Source organism: Protopterus annectens, chromosome 3.part0, assembly GCF_019279795.1.
Source record: "Protopterus annectens isolate FY-2018-M chromosome 3.part0, PAN1.0, whole genome shotgun sequence".
Taxonomy (NCBI): Eukaryota; Metazoa; Chordata; order Ceratodontiformes; family Protopteridae; genus Protopterus; species Protopterus annectens.
Genome location: NC_056731.1, coordinates 516,569,533 through 516,581,610, shown reverse-complemented (window position 1 = coordinate 516,581,610; position 12,078 = coordinate 516,569,533). Strand labels below are relative to the sequence as shown.

General features: G+C 41.6%; 1 protein-coding gene across 1 annotated transcript in view; it reads right to left on the bottom strand.

Moving 5' to 3' along the window:
* The window catches only part of SEC61B (SEC61 translocon subunit beta), a 112,038-nt gene that overhangs the window by 56,605 nt on the left and 43,355 nt on the right, over positions 1-12,078 (bottom strand). The window contains exon 2 of the mRNA XM_044064934.1: positions 968-1,065. Coding sequence (XP_043920869.1) covers positions 968-1,065 — 98 coding nt within the window. The remainder of the gene's footprint in view (positions 1-967; positions 1,066-12,078) is intronic.

The following is a 12,078-nucleotide window of genomic DNA, read 5'->3' as shown; positions in this document are numbered from 1 at the left end:
ATTCTGTTTACCAGTGTGACTCCCAGATGTGGTGCAACCATTCTCCAATGTAGGGTTTCACCAGATTCTCCAATTTCATTACCTCAAACCAAAGACATGCTGTCGGTGAACTGGCAATCCTAAACACTACCACAGAAATACATGCCATGTGCGAGTGTCTGTCTCCAGGTTGTGTCCAGCATCTAGAGAGAGTGCTTGGAAAAGGGTCTGGCTCCCTGCAACCCTACAGTGGATAAATCCTTTATCATTTAATAAATTTTAATTTAATTAGTGATGTGTTAATGTGGCACTTCTTCTGAAGGTCTCCTTTGAAAACGTGATGTGATCAAGCCCAGTATCTGCCAACCTAGCTACCAAAGTACATAAATCAAATGAATTAATTCTCCAGATATCAAATTAATTCATCCTTAGGTAGTAAGGAAGCCAGAGTTTATTTCAGCACACAATGGGTGCAAGGCAGACAAAATTTATTCTAAGCAGATATCAGCCCACTGGAGAATGCGCACGCACACACACACACACACACACACACACACACACACACACACACACACACACACACACACACACACCTCTGTATTCCTGTAAAAAACTTGCCACATTCACACATGGCATGCATAGCTACTGGCAAATTAGAGGACCATTAATTCACCTACAGCATGTGTTTGGGATATTGCAGGAACTACAGCACCTGGTAAAAACCCACCGAGGGACACTTGTGGACCTGCTAACTCGGTATATAATGTACCCCAGCCAAGAGAGGACGTTTTAAGTCAAACACAGCACTGTGCACTACAAAACTGATCAGAGCAAACAACATAAACAGGTGCTTTTTTATTGTGAAACTTCCAGTTCACTCTGGCCTCTAAAGAATAGCTGTGCTGCCTGTTGACTTAAGTTAAATAAAGGATTAATTAATTTTACACTACAGCTTAATCATTAAACACAAGAAAAAAAAAAATCATACCTTTGTCTCACAGTGGAACCGGCAGCTCTTGGTGCAACAGCTTTGCTGGGTGATCGACCAGAAGCCCCAACATTTGTAGCACTTGCAGCAGGTCCAGGCTGAAATGTAAGCGAAGAAGACAATACAAAGTTTTTTCTGAAACCCAACACACAAAGATGCACCAAAGCTACAAAGTCAAAATAATTTATACAAACAACCATAAAAGTTCATTTACCCGAGCATCAAGTTACACAATCAAAGATAACTTGATATACGTGGTCGCACACAGAGGCATGCATACATGACAAACAGACCAAATCAGACAAATTGAAATTAATAAAAATGGCTTGAGCTGCTGGAAGCCACAAGTCTATCCTATGGTGCTGACAAGTAATTTCTAAACTGCCTGGCCTCGCCTGACAATACACAAAAAGCCAGAGAACAAATCCCTGTAAGCATTTTGAAAGGTAGTGCTCTTTTTTTCCAAAACAGAATTAATTTGCAGGTTCTGTATGATGCAGAGAGACCATAAACAGTAGACAGTAGTTGATAAACCAAAGCAGTGTCTCATGCTACAGTAGCACTTAAGCACCTCATTTAACTTGTTAAGGACAGGCCTCATGCTATCTGCTAGGCAGTCAAATCTACCAGTGCTAATCAGCAAAGACAAGTGGCTGAATAAAAACAGATTTGTTTCTATTGGCTAATGAATCCCTTCCCGACTTCCCTTTATAAACTTAGAAAGTAGCTAAAATAACAGGGTGTGTTCGCCTGCATTTTCTGAGGGATACAATAGGATTTACTGACTTCAATCATCGGTGATTTGTCCAAAAACAAGACTTCACTGGGAACAAACCAAACACAGGAAGCAAAATTCTGCACACACAAAATCTTTACAGTTGAGAAGCATGTCAACGTGAATTTAAAGGTAAGAGAATGTTACACTGCCTGACAGTGCTCACCAAGTGTTTTGTGGCTTTGAAAGCTAGCAAAACATTTTCTTTTCCCCCTGTAACTAGTAGTACAAAAAGTAGACAAAGGTCCACACACTACAATTAATTAGTCTCCAATCATAACCTTTAATTGTGTTCGACATGGCCGAGAAAGAGCCATAAAGATGATAGAGTGGACTTGTGTATTGTTGCCATTATGCAAGAAGCCGAGAATTTTCAATTAGAGATATTAAAAAAAAGATTAAGAGAGAGTAATTAAAAGAAACAAAAATACTTGTACAAGAAATAGCATCAAATGCAAAAGAATGAAGTTTATATACACCAAGAAACTTTGGGCCATCTGGAAAAAGTAGAGTCAGAGGAAGTGCGAAAATAAACAGAGATTTTTTAAAGTATAAAAAAGCAAAAGAACATGAGAAAGAAAGAGATCCGATATGGTGCAATGTTTATTTAAAGGAGAAACCCAACTGATCAATATAAAAAGCAGCACCAAAGGTATTTGAAGAGAAATACTGGCAAAGGCACCCAGATAGGGAAAATATCACAACACAAGTCCTGTAACTCTATATAACATAAACTTTATATTGTACTAAGGGAAACACTTCTCAAGTTCACTTACCTTGTTTGAAACCAAAGCTATGTCTCTCTAGATTAACATATATATAGGTCTGACACAGCTTTTACACTTTTATTCATCTCAAAGTGTTATCACCATTACCTGTTCATTTGAATGTTATCTCAGTCCACCTGTGCATTCGAATGTTATCTCAGTCCACCATATAATGTGCTATGTATTACTATCACTAAATGTAACCAATGTAAATTGTGCAAGACAATTTTATAATGTATTAAGATGAGCATGCCACTGTACAACTTTCATACATTCTTCCTATTTTTATAATCTTATACTATTAATAATGGAGCTTTTCTCCTCAGGCCTTCGCTGAAAATGGCAGCCTGCCCAAATCAGAATTTCCAGGTAAACAAATGTAAAATAAAATAAGATCACAAAGGGGAAACTTAGAACACAGGATTAGTAATGGAGAAGTTAAGAAACAGAAAAAAGAAGTTAAGCCTTTTAGCATCTGTGTTGTCTTCCTTCATTCATCCTCACAACAGGGTCTTGGACTGGACTCAAGCTCCTCCCTCACACCCATAATACCCTTCATCCACCCAACTGCCTTAGATTGAGTTTGCAAAATCCAATCATGCCACATTCAGACACAAGACTGGCAGAAGAGGCTCGGGTACAGGACAGTCCTGAGCTCATCCAGGTCTTCAAGGAGGAAAGGTAGGGGATGTTTGAGTGGCGAGGATGAATGAAGGAAGACAGCACTGATGGCAAGACATAACTTTTTAATCTTATGTCGTCTCCTTCGTTCACCCTTATGATAGGGTCAGAGTGCCCAGATACGAGATCCCTGGGTGGCCCTCAGGAAGAACATGCTGGAGTACTATCGAACCAAAGGAAACCCTGTTCCTGGAAATAACATCCAATTTATAATGTGAAACAAAGCTGTGGTTACTAGACTATGTAGCTGCCACATAAAATGTCATCAACAGAAGTTCTAGCATAGAAAGCGAAGGATGTAGCCATAGCCCTGGGGGTTTAGGTAAATGCAACCCTCGGGATGAATAAATGAAAGAGATACAATCTGAAATCCATTTTGACAGTGACTTTTGATAATGCTTGACCAAGCAAATTCAAAGAAAAAGCTATAAAAAGCTGATCAGACTTTCTGTATTGCTTGGTCCTGTGTAAACAGAAGCAGAGCTGTCTACGAACATCTAAAAGATGAAGAACATATTCCCCTGTGTTTGAAACATTGGAAAAGAACAGTGGAAGCTGAATGGACTGAAATGGGAAGGAAAAATGGAAACTAAATGTACTGACAGATATTAGTTTCTGTAACTGCTTTAGGCATGAAAGATGGGTTAATTTGCAACGACACTCTATCCTTATGGAATAAAATGTAAGGAGGTTTAGAAGACAGAGCTTGAATGTAAGGAGGTTTAGAAGACAGAGCTTGAAGCTCGGAAATTCTCTTGGCGGAGCTGGCCACCAAGAAAGCCGTTTTCCAGGATAGAAACTTCATGATGCAAGTAACTGCCAGTTCAAAGGGGCCCTGTGACAATGCCTGCAGCACCAGTGTGAGGTCCAAAGGAGCGGAAGGATCCCTAATGACAACTCATCTCTAGGACACTGATATGCAAACTTGTCTTGGGAGCAGACCACGTGCCTTAGACCATCTTCCCATTTTAATGCCCCCACCACCCGAACTGGAAGCATCCATGATCACTGTGGCCATCAGAGGACCACTGACAAAGGGTCTGCAGAGGATAAAAGTGGTTGGAATGAATCCACCAACTGACATGACGTTTGAAGACAGGAGGCAATTTGATGTGAAGGGACACGGACAGAGATAAAACAGACCATTGATTGGCTAGTGTCCTCTGTACAACTCGCATGAAGAATATGGCCAGAAAACTAAAAGGATGGCTGTAGACATGGACTCCAGATCTGCAAGATCAGATGAGCAGAGGGGGCTTGATTTGCTAACAACTGCTGGACTTGAGGTTATACAGTGTAGTGAAAGAGAAGCTATCTGATGTCTGGTATCAAGCAGTGCATCCATGAACTCTAGGTTCTGAACTGGGATCTGTCTCCATTTATGGTGATGTGCAGGGATTGAGCTAACTGAAGTAAGTAGCCCCTTGACTTGAATGAGTCGATGCTTCATGGGAGCAGTTAGGAGACAATTATCTAAATATGGAAACACCTGGAATGAGCCTCAGGTGAGTGGCTACCACTGCCATGCATGTGGTGAACACCCAGGAGGCTGTGGTGAGCCCAAAGGGCAGTGCTCTGAACTGGTAAGGACTGGTTCCCAACCAGAGGTGAGATCTCCTGGAGCTTCTATTTTGATGTGATAGCACGCATCCTTGAAATTTAATCAAGCACATCCAGTCATCCCTGTACAACAATGGCAGAACAGCTTCAGAAGCTTTCTTTACATATTTGTTCAATCTGCTGAGATCCAGAATGGGTCTTGGGTCCCATCTTTTTTGGCACTTAAACGATCAGGAGTAGGTTCTAAATTCTCTCTGTTTGGTTGGGACCTCCTGGAGCAGCAGCTGTTGAATTTCCTGTGCTGCCTACTCCCACTGATGGGGTGTCACATCTGGGAGACTTCTTGAATTTGGAGGAGGAAAGGGAAAAAGGAATATAGTAACCTCTTGATATCAAGCTTGGCTCCCAGTGGTTTTCAGTTAACTGTGTTCAGGCTTCCAGGTGCCAAGATGATCACCCTGACTGCCGGGTATCACCTCAGGTGTGCTGGCAGGGCTTACAGGAAGGGGGCTCCCTAATGCCCTGGTCCTGAAGACCCCATTTGCCTCTAGGGCAGTGTCTACCATTAAATCCTCCTCCTCTGCGTGGTTCCTGGAAAGGCCCTTGGGATTTGCAGAACCACATTTTCTTGTCCCTATGCTGGCTTCTGGAGAAGGACCTCTGGGAGGTAGAAAACCCAATTCCAACACAGAAAGGGTCTTCCCATCCTTTTTGCTATGGGTGAGGGTGTCTCGACAGTCCAAAACAGGAGGAGCCATCATGGGGGCATTGAAGACACCTTAAAAAGGGCTCTGCAAAGTCACATAGCCTCATCCAGGCACATCTCCTAAGGGGAAGGCCTGAACCGACTGCTCGCAAGGTGCCCTCCGTGGTATGAGCGATTAAGCTCATTGAAGAATTCGCGGTGAGGAAAGAGTGGCCTGCATGGGGAAAATTTTGCGTCTCTGCAGGCAAAGACTCTGAGAAAAGCTGTCAGTTCTTTGACCAGATTCCTCTGGAGCAGAGTAAAATGGGCTAGAAAATGACCTCAGCGCAAAGGTTGCAGAGGCATAAATGCACTTCCCAATTCTGTCCAGTACTCCTTGTTCTGCAGATGGACATTGGCAGCTCCTCTGCCAGTTTCTTCAAGTTTCTTCTTGGTAGCTGCCACCACCATGATACCATCAACCACAGGACCCTTACTCCAGTGTTTCCTGGACAAAGGAGGTACTAATAACTTATCAGGCCACTTAGTTATAGGCTCGGAGTCTGGTTCCTTCCAAATCACAGTGAGATATTAGATCCCCTAGGGCATCCACCAGGGGGGGGGGGGCCCGGAAGTAGAGTGGCCTGTCCCGAACACCTCCAAGAGAACAGACTCCTCAGGAGGAAGGAACTTGGACAGACCACCAACCCTTTTGCTCAAGAATCTCCAAAATGTCTCCAAAGGAGCCACCTTTAGGTGGGAATCAGGGGGATCCTTCCCCCTCATCGAAGTCAGCATCCTCAATCAAGGACTTCAGGGAGGAGTCCATGTGCCTCCTTTTACAAGTCCTTTTCCAAGGGACCTCCTCAGTGGGGTATTTCTGGGGAGGTATCTGAAGAGGGGGATCCCTCCTGAGCAGGGATGGGATGGGAAGACTCGGGACAAGACAGAGAGACAAGGATCCGATGGAGGTATGGGGGCAAACTAAGGAATGTGTACAGTCAAAATCTCCAAACCAGGAGGTGACCCTCAACCACAACCTGAAAGGTAGATGGGCCACGCAAAGCCCTACCCAGATCCACTGGTGCCAAAGCTACCCAAGAGGGATGGACAAGACTTGCACTGGATCCATGGTGTCCAGAAGGGATCGGGCCACAGCTATTGAGTGCCAAAATCTCTCCAAGGGAAGGGACAGCTCCAAGAAGGATGGAGACAATCCCAGACCCCTGGACACAGCACCGACGACAGAACTCAGACACTCGCTCTGCTCAGAGAAGGCTGGAATGGTACTAGTCAAGGGCATATTTGGCACCAAGGAAGTTTCCTCTGTGCAGATTCCAAATCGAATGGTAGTCCTGAATCTATAGGTTCCATTGCAGGGGGATGGATCACAGGAGTCTGGATAGAGTGACCTGGTTAGCTCATGGATCAGACAGGGGGATGGAGTAGGGGACCGCCCCCATCTGGATCGGGGCCTTAAGTAATCTCCTCACTAACCTGTCCATATATCTACCTCAGACAAGTTTTGCGTGGACCCAGAAGCTGATGGGGGGGGGGTCAGGAGAGTGCTTGGACTTAAGAGGCAGTGATTTTGGTGAGGTCCTCGTATCCACAGTGGGATCTGAGGTTAGAGCAGACGACGGAGTTGGGGAGACACTAATGATCTCTCCCAGATATGAGGAAGCTGTAGGATCCAAGAGGGGAGCAGACTTGGGCAGATCCAAGAAGGACTCTGCCATTTCCTTGGCTTCTTGGCATCAGGAGCGTCCCTTGGGGAAGTAGGGAGGAACCTCTTTTTGGCCTCCTTAACATAAGGAGAGGAGGCAGAAGCCTGGGAAGGGATCTCAGGCAGAATAAGGCCCCACAAAATAAAGTTTGTTCAGTCTGTCAGCCATAGCCAAGGGTTGAAGGCCGAACAGTCAGCATTAAGATGATCGCCTCCCAAGCAACAAACGCAATCCTTGTGGACATCCTGATCACAAGAGCAGCAGCACTTAAAGCCAGGAACCAATTTGTTTTCAGCCAGAGAGGAAAAAAAATGCCAAAACCCAAAAGAAAAATAAGTTAACTCTTCTTAATTCTAACAGAAAATTTTACCTGAACTTTAATTTTAATTTTAAACAATAAAGGCAGCTGAGAGAGAGAAAAATAGCAAAAACATTTTTTTTTTTAAGATGAAGATAGAAGTAGCGCACACAGACACTAGAAAGAGGGAGAAAGGAGATTGCCACAAAACCCAAAAACTAATGAAGCTTGAGAGGAATGAAATCTGCATCTGAGCTCTGCGAGCAGCAGACGAAATCTGAGGCAGTTGGGTAGATGCAGGGTATTATGGGTATGAGGGAGGAGCTTGAGAGTCAGATCCAAGTCTGTGGAAATTGGCCGAGCTGGATCCAAGGGTCAGATCGGAGACCCTATCGTGAAGACGAATGAAGGAGACATCATTATGGATCAACTGCAAAGAGTATTTAATGTAGAAAGTCTAACACACGTTATACCACACAGCATGATGAAACAAGGAGTTTCCAAATCAGGGACAAACAGGTGGAGCATGAGCCAAAAATAAAGTAGAAACGACCAAAGCAAATGAGCAGACCGCTCAGGTGGAGCATGAGACATCTGAAGAAGAAATATGGATGTGGTAAAGAAAAAGACTTAATACAGTGCAATCAATACAAAAAAGCAGCACCAAAGATGAGAAATAAAGGCAAAGGCATCCAGATATCGGATTTCACAATACAAAAAAATATGAAAACAAGGGGATGTAGAAAACGGGGATAAGTAATGGATAAGTTAAAAAATAGAAACTCAAGTTATGGACTACCTGTGAAGTGAAGGATTTAGTGTAGAAAATAAAACTCTGGTAACGTCACAACATGATGGGAGAATGAGTCCCCAAGTTAAAGCAGAAACAGGTGGAATGGGAAAAAGAGCTGGATAGACATACTAAGATCGATGAAAGAAACAGAAACAGATAAAGTCAATAAGACCCAAGATGTTAAACGTCTGGCATAACAGATGAACACAGTGATCAAGACTACTGAACAAAAATTCATGCAATACAACAGAAGTAATAAGATACATTACTGTGCGACTAAAACTAATAATAGATAAACTACTACCAGAAAAACACAGGCCAATAAGGGAAAGAAAGGGAAGAAATAAAATGCCATAATGGAAGCAGCGAAAAGAGAAAGCTATAAAACAATTAAGACAAGTGTCACTGTTCGAACAGGGAAGAGATCAACAAAAATATTTAGAAAGATAGATGGGATAAAAGCAACGCACAGTATCAAAACAGACTGGGATGTACTGTACACTACTACAAATAATAAACTAAAGATATTGTCACAGGCAGAAAAACCTAGAAGATATACAAATATGAAGGAAAATTACACAATAAGCAATTCATTGAGGACCCCCATTTTTTTTTTTTTGAGCATTGGGAAACAAAGTAAAAGGAGCAGAGGCAAAACTAATACATTCTGAAATAAAAAAAAAAAAAAACAGTATGAAGTTAAAATGTACAGGAATTAATTAATGGCCAGTGAAAGTGAAACAAAATAAGAAAAGCTCTGGAAAACCCCAGGCCCAGATGCAGAATCCAACGTATTGCTAAAACTACTGACATCTTTACACAAAGAATTAGCCCAGAGTAAGAACTACTTAATATGCGCATCCCGAACAGGCACAAACCTGGTTAAAAGGAAAAATTATACTCTTAAGAATGAACCTGAAAGCTATCCTAAAAACTATAGGCCAATGACCTGCCTTCCAATGATGTATAAACCATATAATGGAACTGATGCCAACATTTATGGTCCTTTAGAAGAAAGCTTAATTATGGCAGTAGAACAAAAAGGGTATAAAAAAGTCATATGGAACAAAGGATCATTTGTTGTTGAATGGAGAATTGTGAAAAGAGAAAGATTTGAAGTCTGGAATGGATAGAATATCTATAAATGTGGGATGTTGTCACATGATTTTTGTAAAGGAGTGCTTACAGATGCAAACGATCAATTACACTACAGTCTATATGAAACACCGAAATTGCTACACCCAGTGATTATGTAGAGAGACAGTTATAAAATACCAGGATTCGTGCACAGAAATGAGGGCAGTCTGGAAGGAGGATACCAAAACAGTTCAAATAGTATACTTTTTTTTTTTTTTTTTTTTTAATATATAAAAAGACTCTACAATCATATTTAGATATGCTACTGATACAGGTAACTCTACATGAATTTGAGGAGTCATCAGTTCTGGGTACATTGTGGGTGCTGCGAAGAGCTCTCCTGACCAACATCAAAGATTGAAAATACTAGTTTCACGAACTTTAAATCATGCCTTGATTCAGGAATGGGGTCCATTCCCATCATTGTACTAGAAACTTAAGACTTGGAGAAATTAAAAAAACGGAGAATGCACCCTCCTACGTTCCATGAAAACAGCCATTTTATTAACAAAAAAGCACACGCACAAATGCAAGCTAGCTTTTGGAGAAAACACTTCCTTCATCAAGAAGCACTTAAATACCTACTCAGAATTCAAAAAACACTGGAGACATTTATAATAAAAACTCATATTTTGTACACTCACAAAGGAAATGGAATCACTAGCTCACATAACCTTAAAAATAAATACGAACAGTACCTGCAAGGCTTTCTCCAGTATACATGTAGACACAGTCTACAGAGCCCTTCCAGATGTGGGATGCGCTTTCAAATCAAAGCCCAAGGCTGCAAACTTCTTGCAGGTTAAGATTTCAGCTTTCAATAACTGCTAGTCCATCAGCTCCAAAAGTGGCCGTCACACTACACATCTCCAGTATCCTCAAGCAAGGTCCTGCATAACGCTTTAAGAATCCTTCACATGACAAACTAGCTTTCTTGTTTTACTGCTGCAGGCTACTTCCACATAACTGTAAAGCTTTGTTAGCTAGCTAGTACCTACAGTTGCCGGACTAACTCACCGTGGGAATTGTTCCCCCACACCAGTCAATATGCTGTTCTTAAAAGGTGCAATACAAGAGTCTCTAATGAACATGGTATACCTACTTCCTGCCCAGCACAATACCATGGGTTTGGGTCTCTATATGGATTAGATGCAGAAACTGGACAACCCATCTGCATTCCAATTTGTTAGTTCAGACCTGTGGGTCACAGTACACAGTAATTGCTGCAGAGGTGCTCCCCACTGTTTTTGGTCATTCTGGTACTCCGTAAGGAGTCTGATAAAATTATATTCTAGAGAAGATGCCAGGAATTATCAACCTTATTCCTTCCAGGTGTGTCCAAGAACTCTGCTTTAACAGAAATTATCTTAATTTTATTTTATTTTACTATTTGTTAACCTGAAGGTCTAGCTGGACATGTGTCCTTTTTCAGTGGAGGCCCAGGAAGAAAAGGTCCAGTATCATACAGTACATATAGTCATGAGTACATAGTATAGTACATCAATAGTTTTACAGAAATTAAACAAAAGTAATTATAGCAAGAATATTTACAACAGTAATGGTTTCACAGGAGTCAGACAATGCAAATTAAAGTAAAAACGTACTACATTATGAGGGTTTGTAATTAACTTCAGTGCACAGAGGTTTGAAACAAAAAGGTAAAAAATGATCAGTGCAATAGAATTTGATATAGAAAGGTTTGCTATAAGGATCTACAAGTAGTTTGTTGCAAGAGTTTGCTATTTAAGGGGTGGTCTATTATAGCAGTGAAGGAGGATAGGTGAACTAGTATAGTAGTGGAGGAGGGTTGGAAGGGTGGTTTGAGGGGGTCTTGCCTGGACTGTCACAGGAGCAGAGCCAGGAGTTTGCAAGGTGGGTTTTAGTTTTAGTGTTTAGATGTGGAAGTGGTCATTAGTGGGTTGGGCAGGGAGTTCCAAAGCTTGGAAATATAGTTAGAAAAGAGGGCTTCACCTCCTGAGTTTTTGCCTTGGTGACTTGGAGGAGTTGTTTATTGTTTGAGAGAAGGGGTCTGAGGCCTGGGATCTTTTCTGGGTGGGGGAGGATTTTATGAGCTAAGGTTAGTTGATTAAACTGCAGTAAAAGAGTGAGTTCTAGCCATTCAAGCTGCTTGAGTGATAAATAAATAATAAATAAATCTCATCACTGTCTATCTGTCTTTTTAACCAGGTTGGTTCACTGGCCTTTGGCCCATTTTCAATGGAGATCCGAGAAGAAAAAAATTACAATAATTATAGAAAATCTATAAACATTTGAATCTAAGAATATGGTACAAAGTTTCTTAAACATAAACAATATATACATTTTACATTTAATAAGGACAATCAACAATCAATTAAAATTGTGATCTAGAGAAGTTGGATGCGATTGTAATTAGGTGGGGTGGTGACAGGTACAAGATGGAGAGTTGGCCAGGTAAGTCTTTAGTTCTCTTTTGAAAACAATGGGAGAGTGAATAGAGCGTAGATAATTACGAAGCTTGTTCTAAGTTTGAGAGACATTGAGCTATTGTAAAGTAGTTTGCTTAAAGTTTTATTGGGTCTGTAGGTGTCCAGTAGGTTTTGGTTAGTGCTACAGAGGGACCAAGAAGGTTTGTAAGGGAATAAGAGGGTAGACAGGGAGGGGCAGTTTGCCGGGTTTATATAGTAAAGAATGAGTCATTTGAAGCAG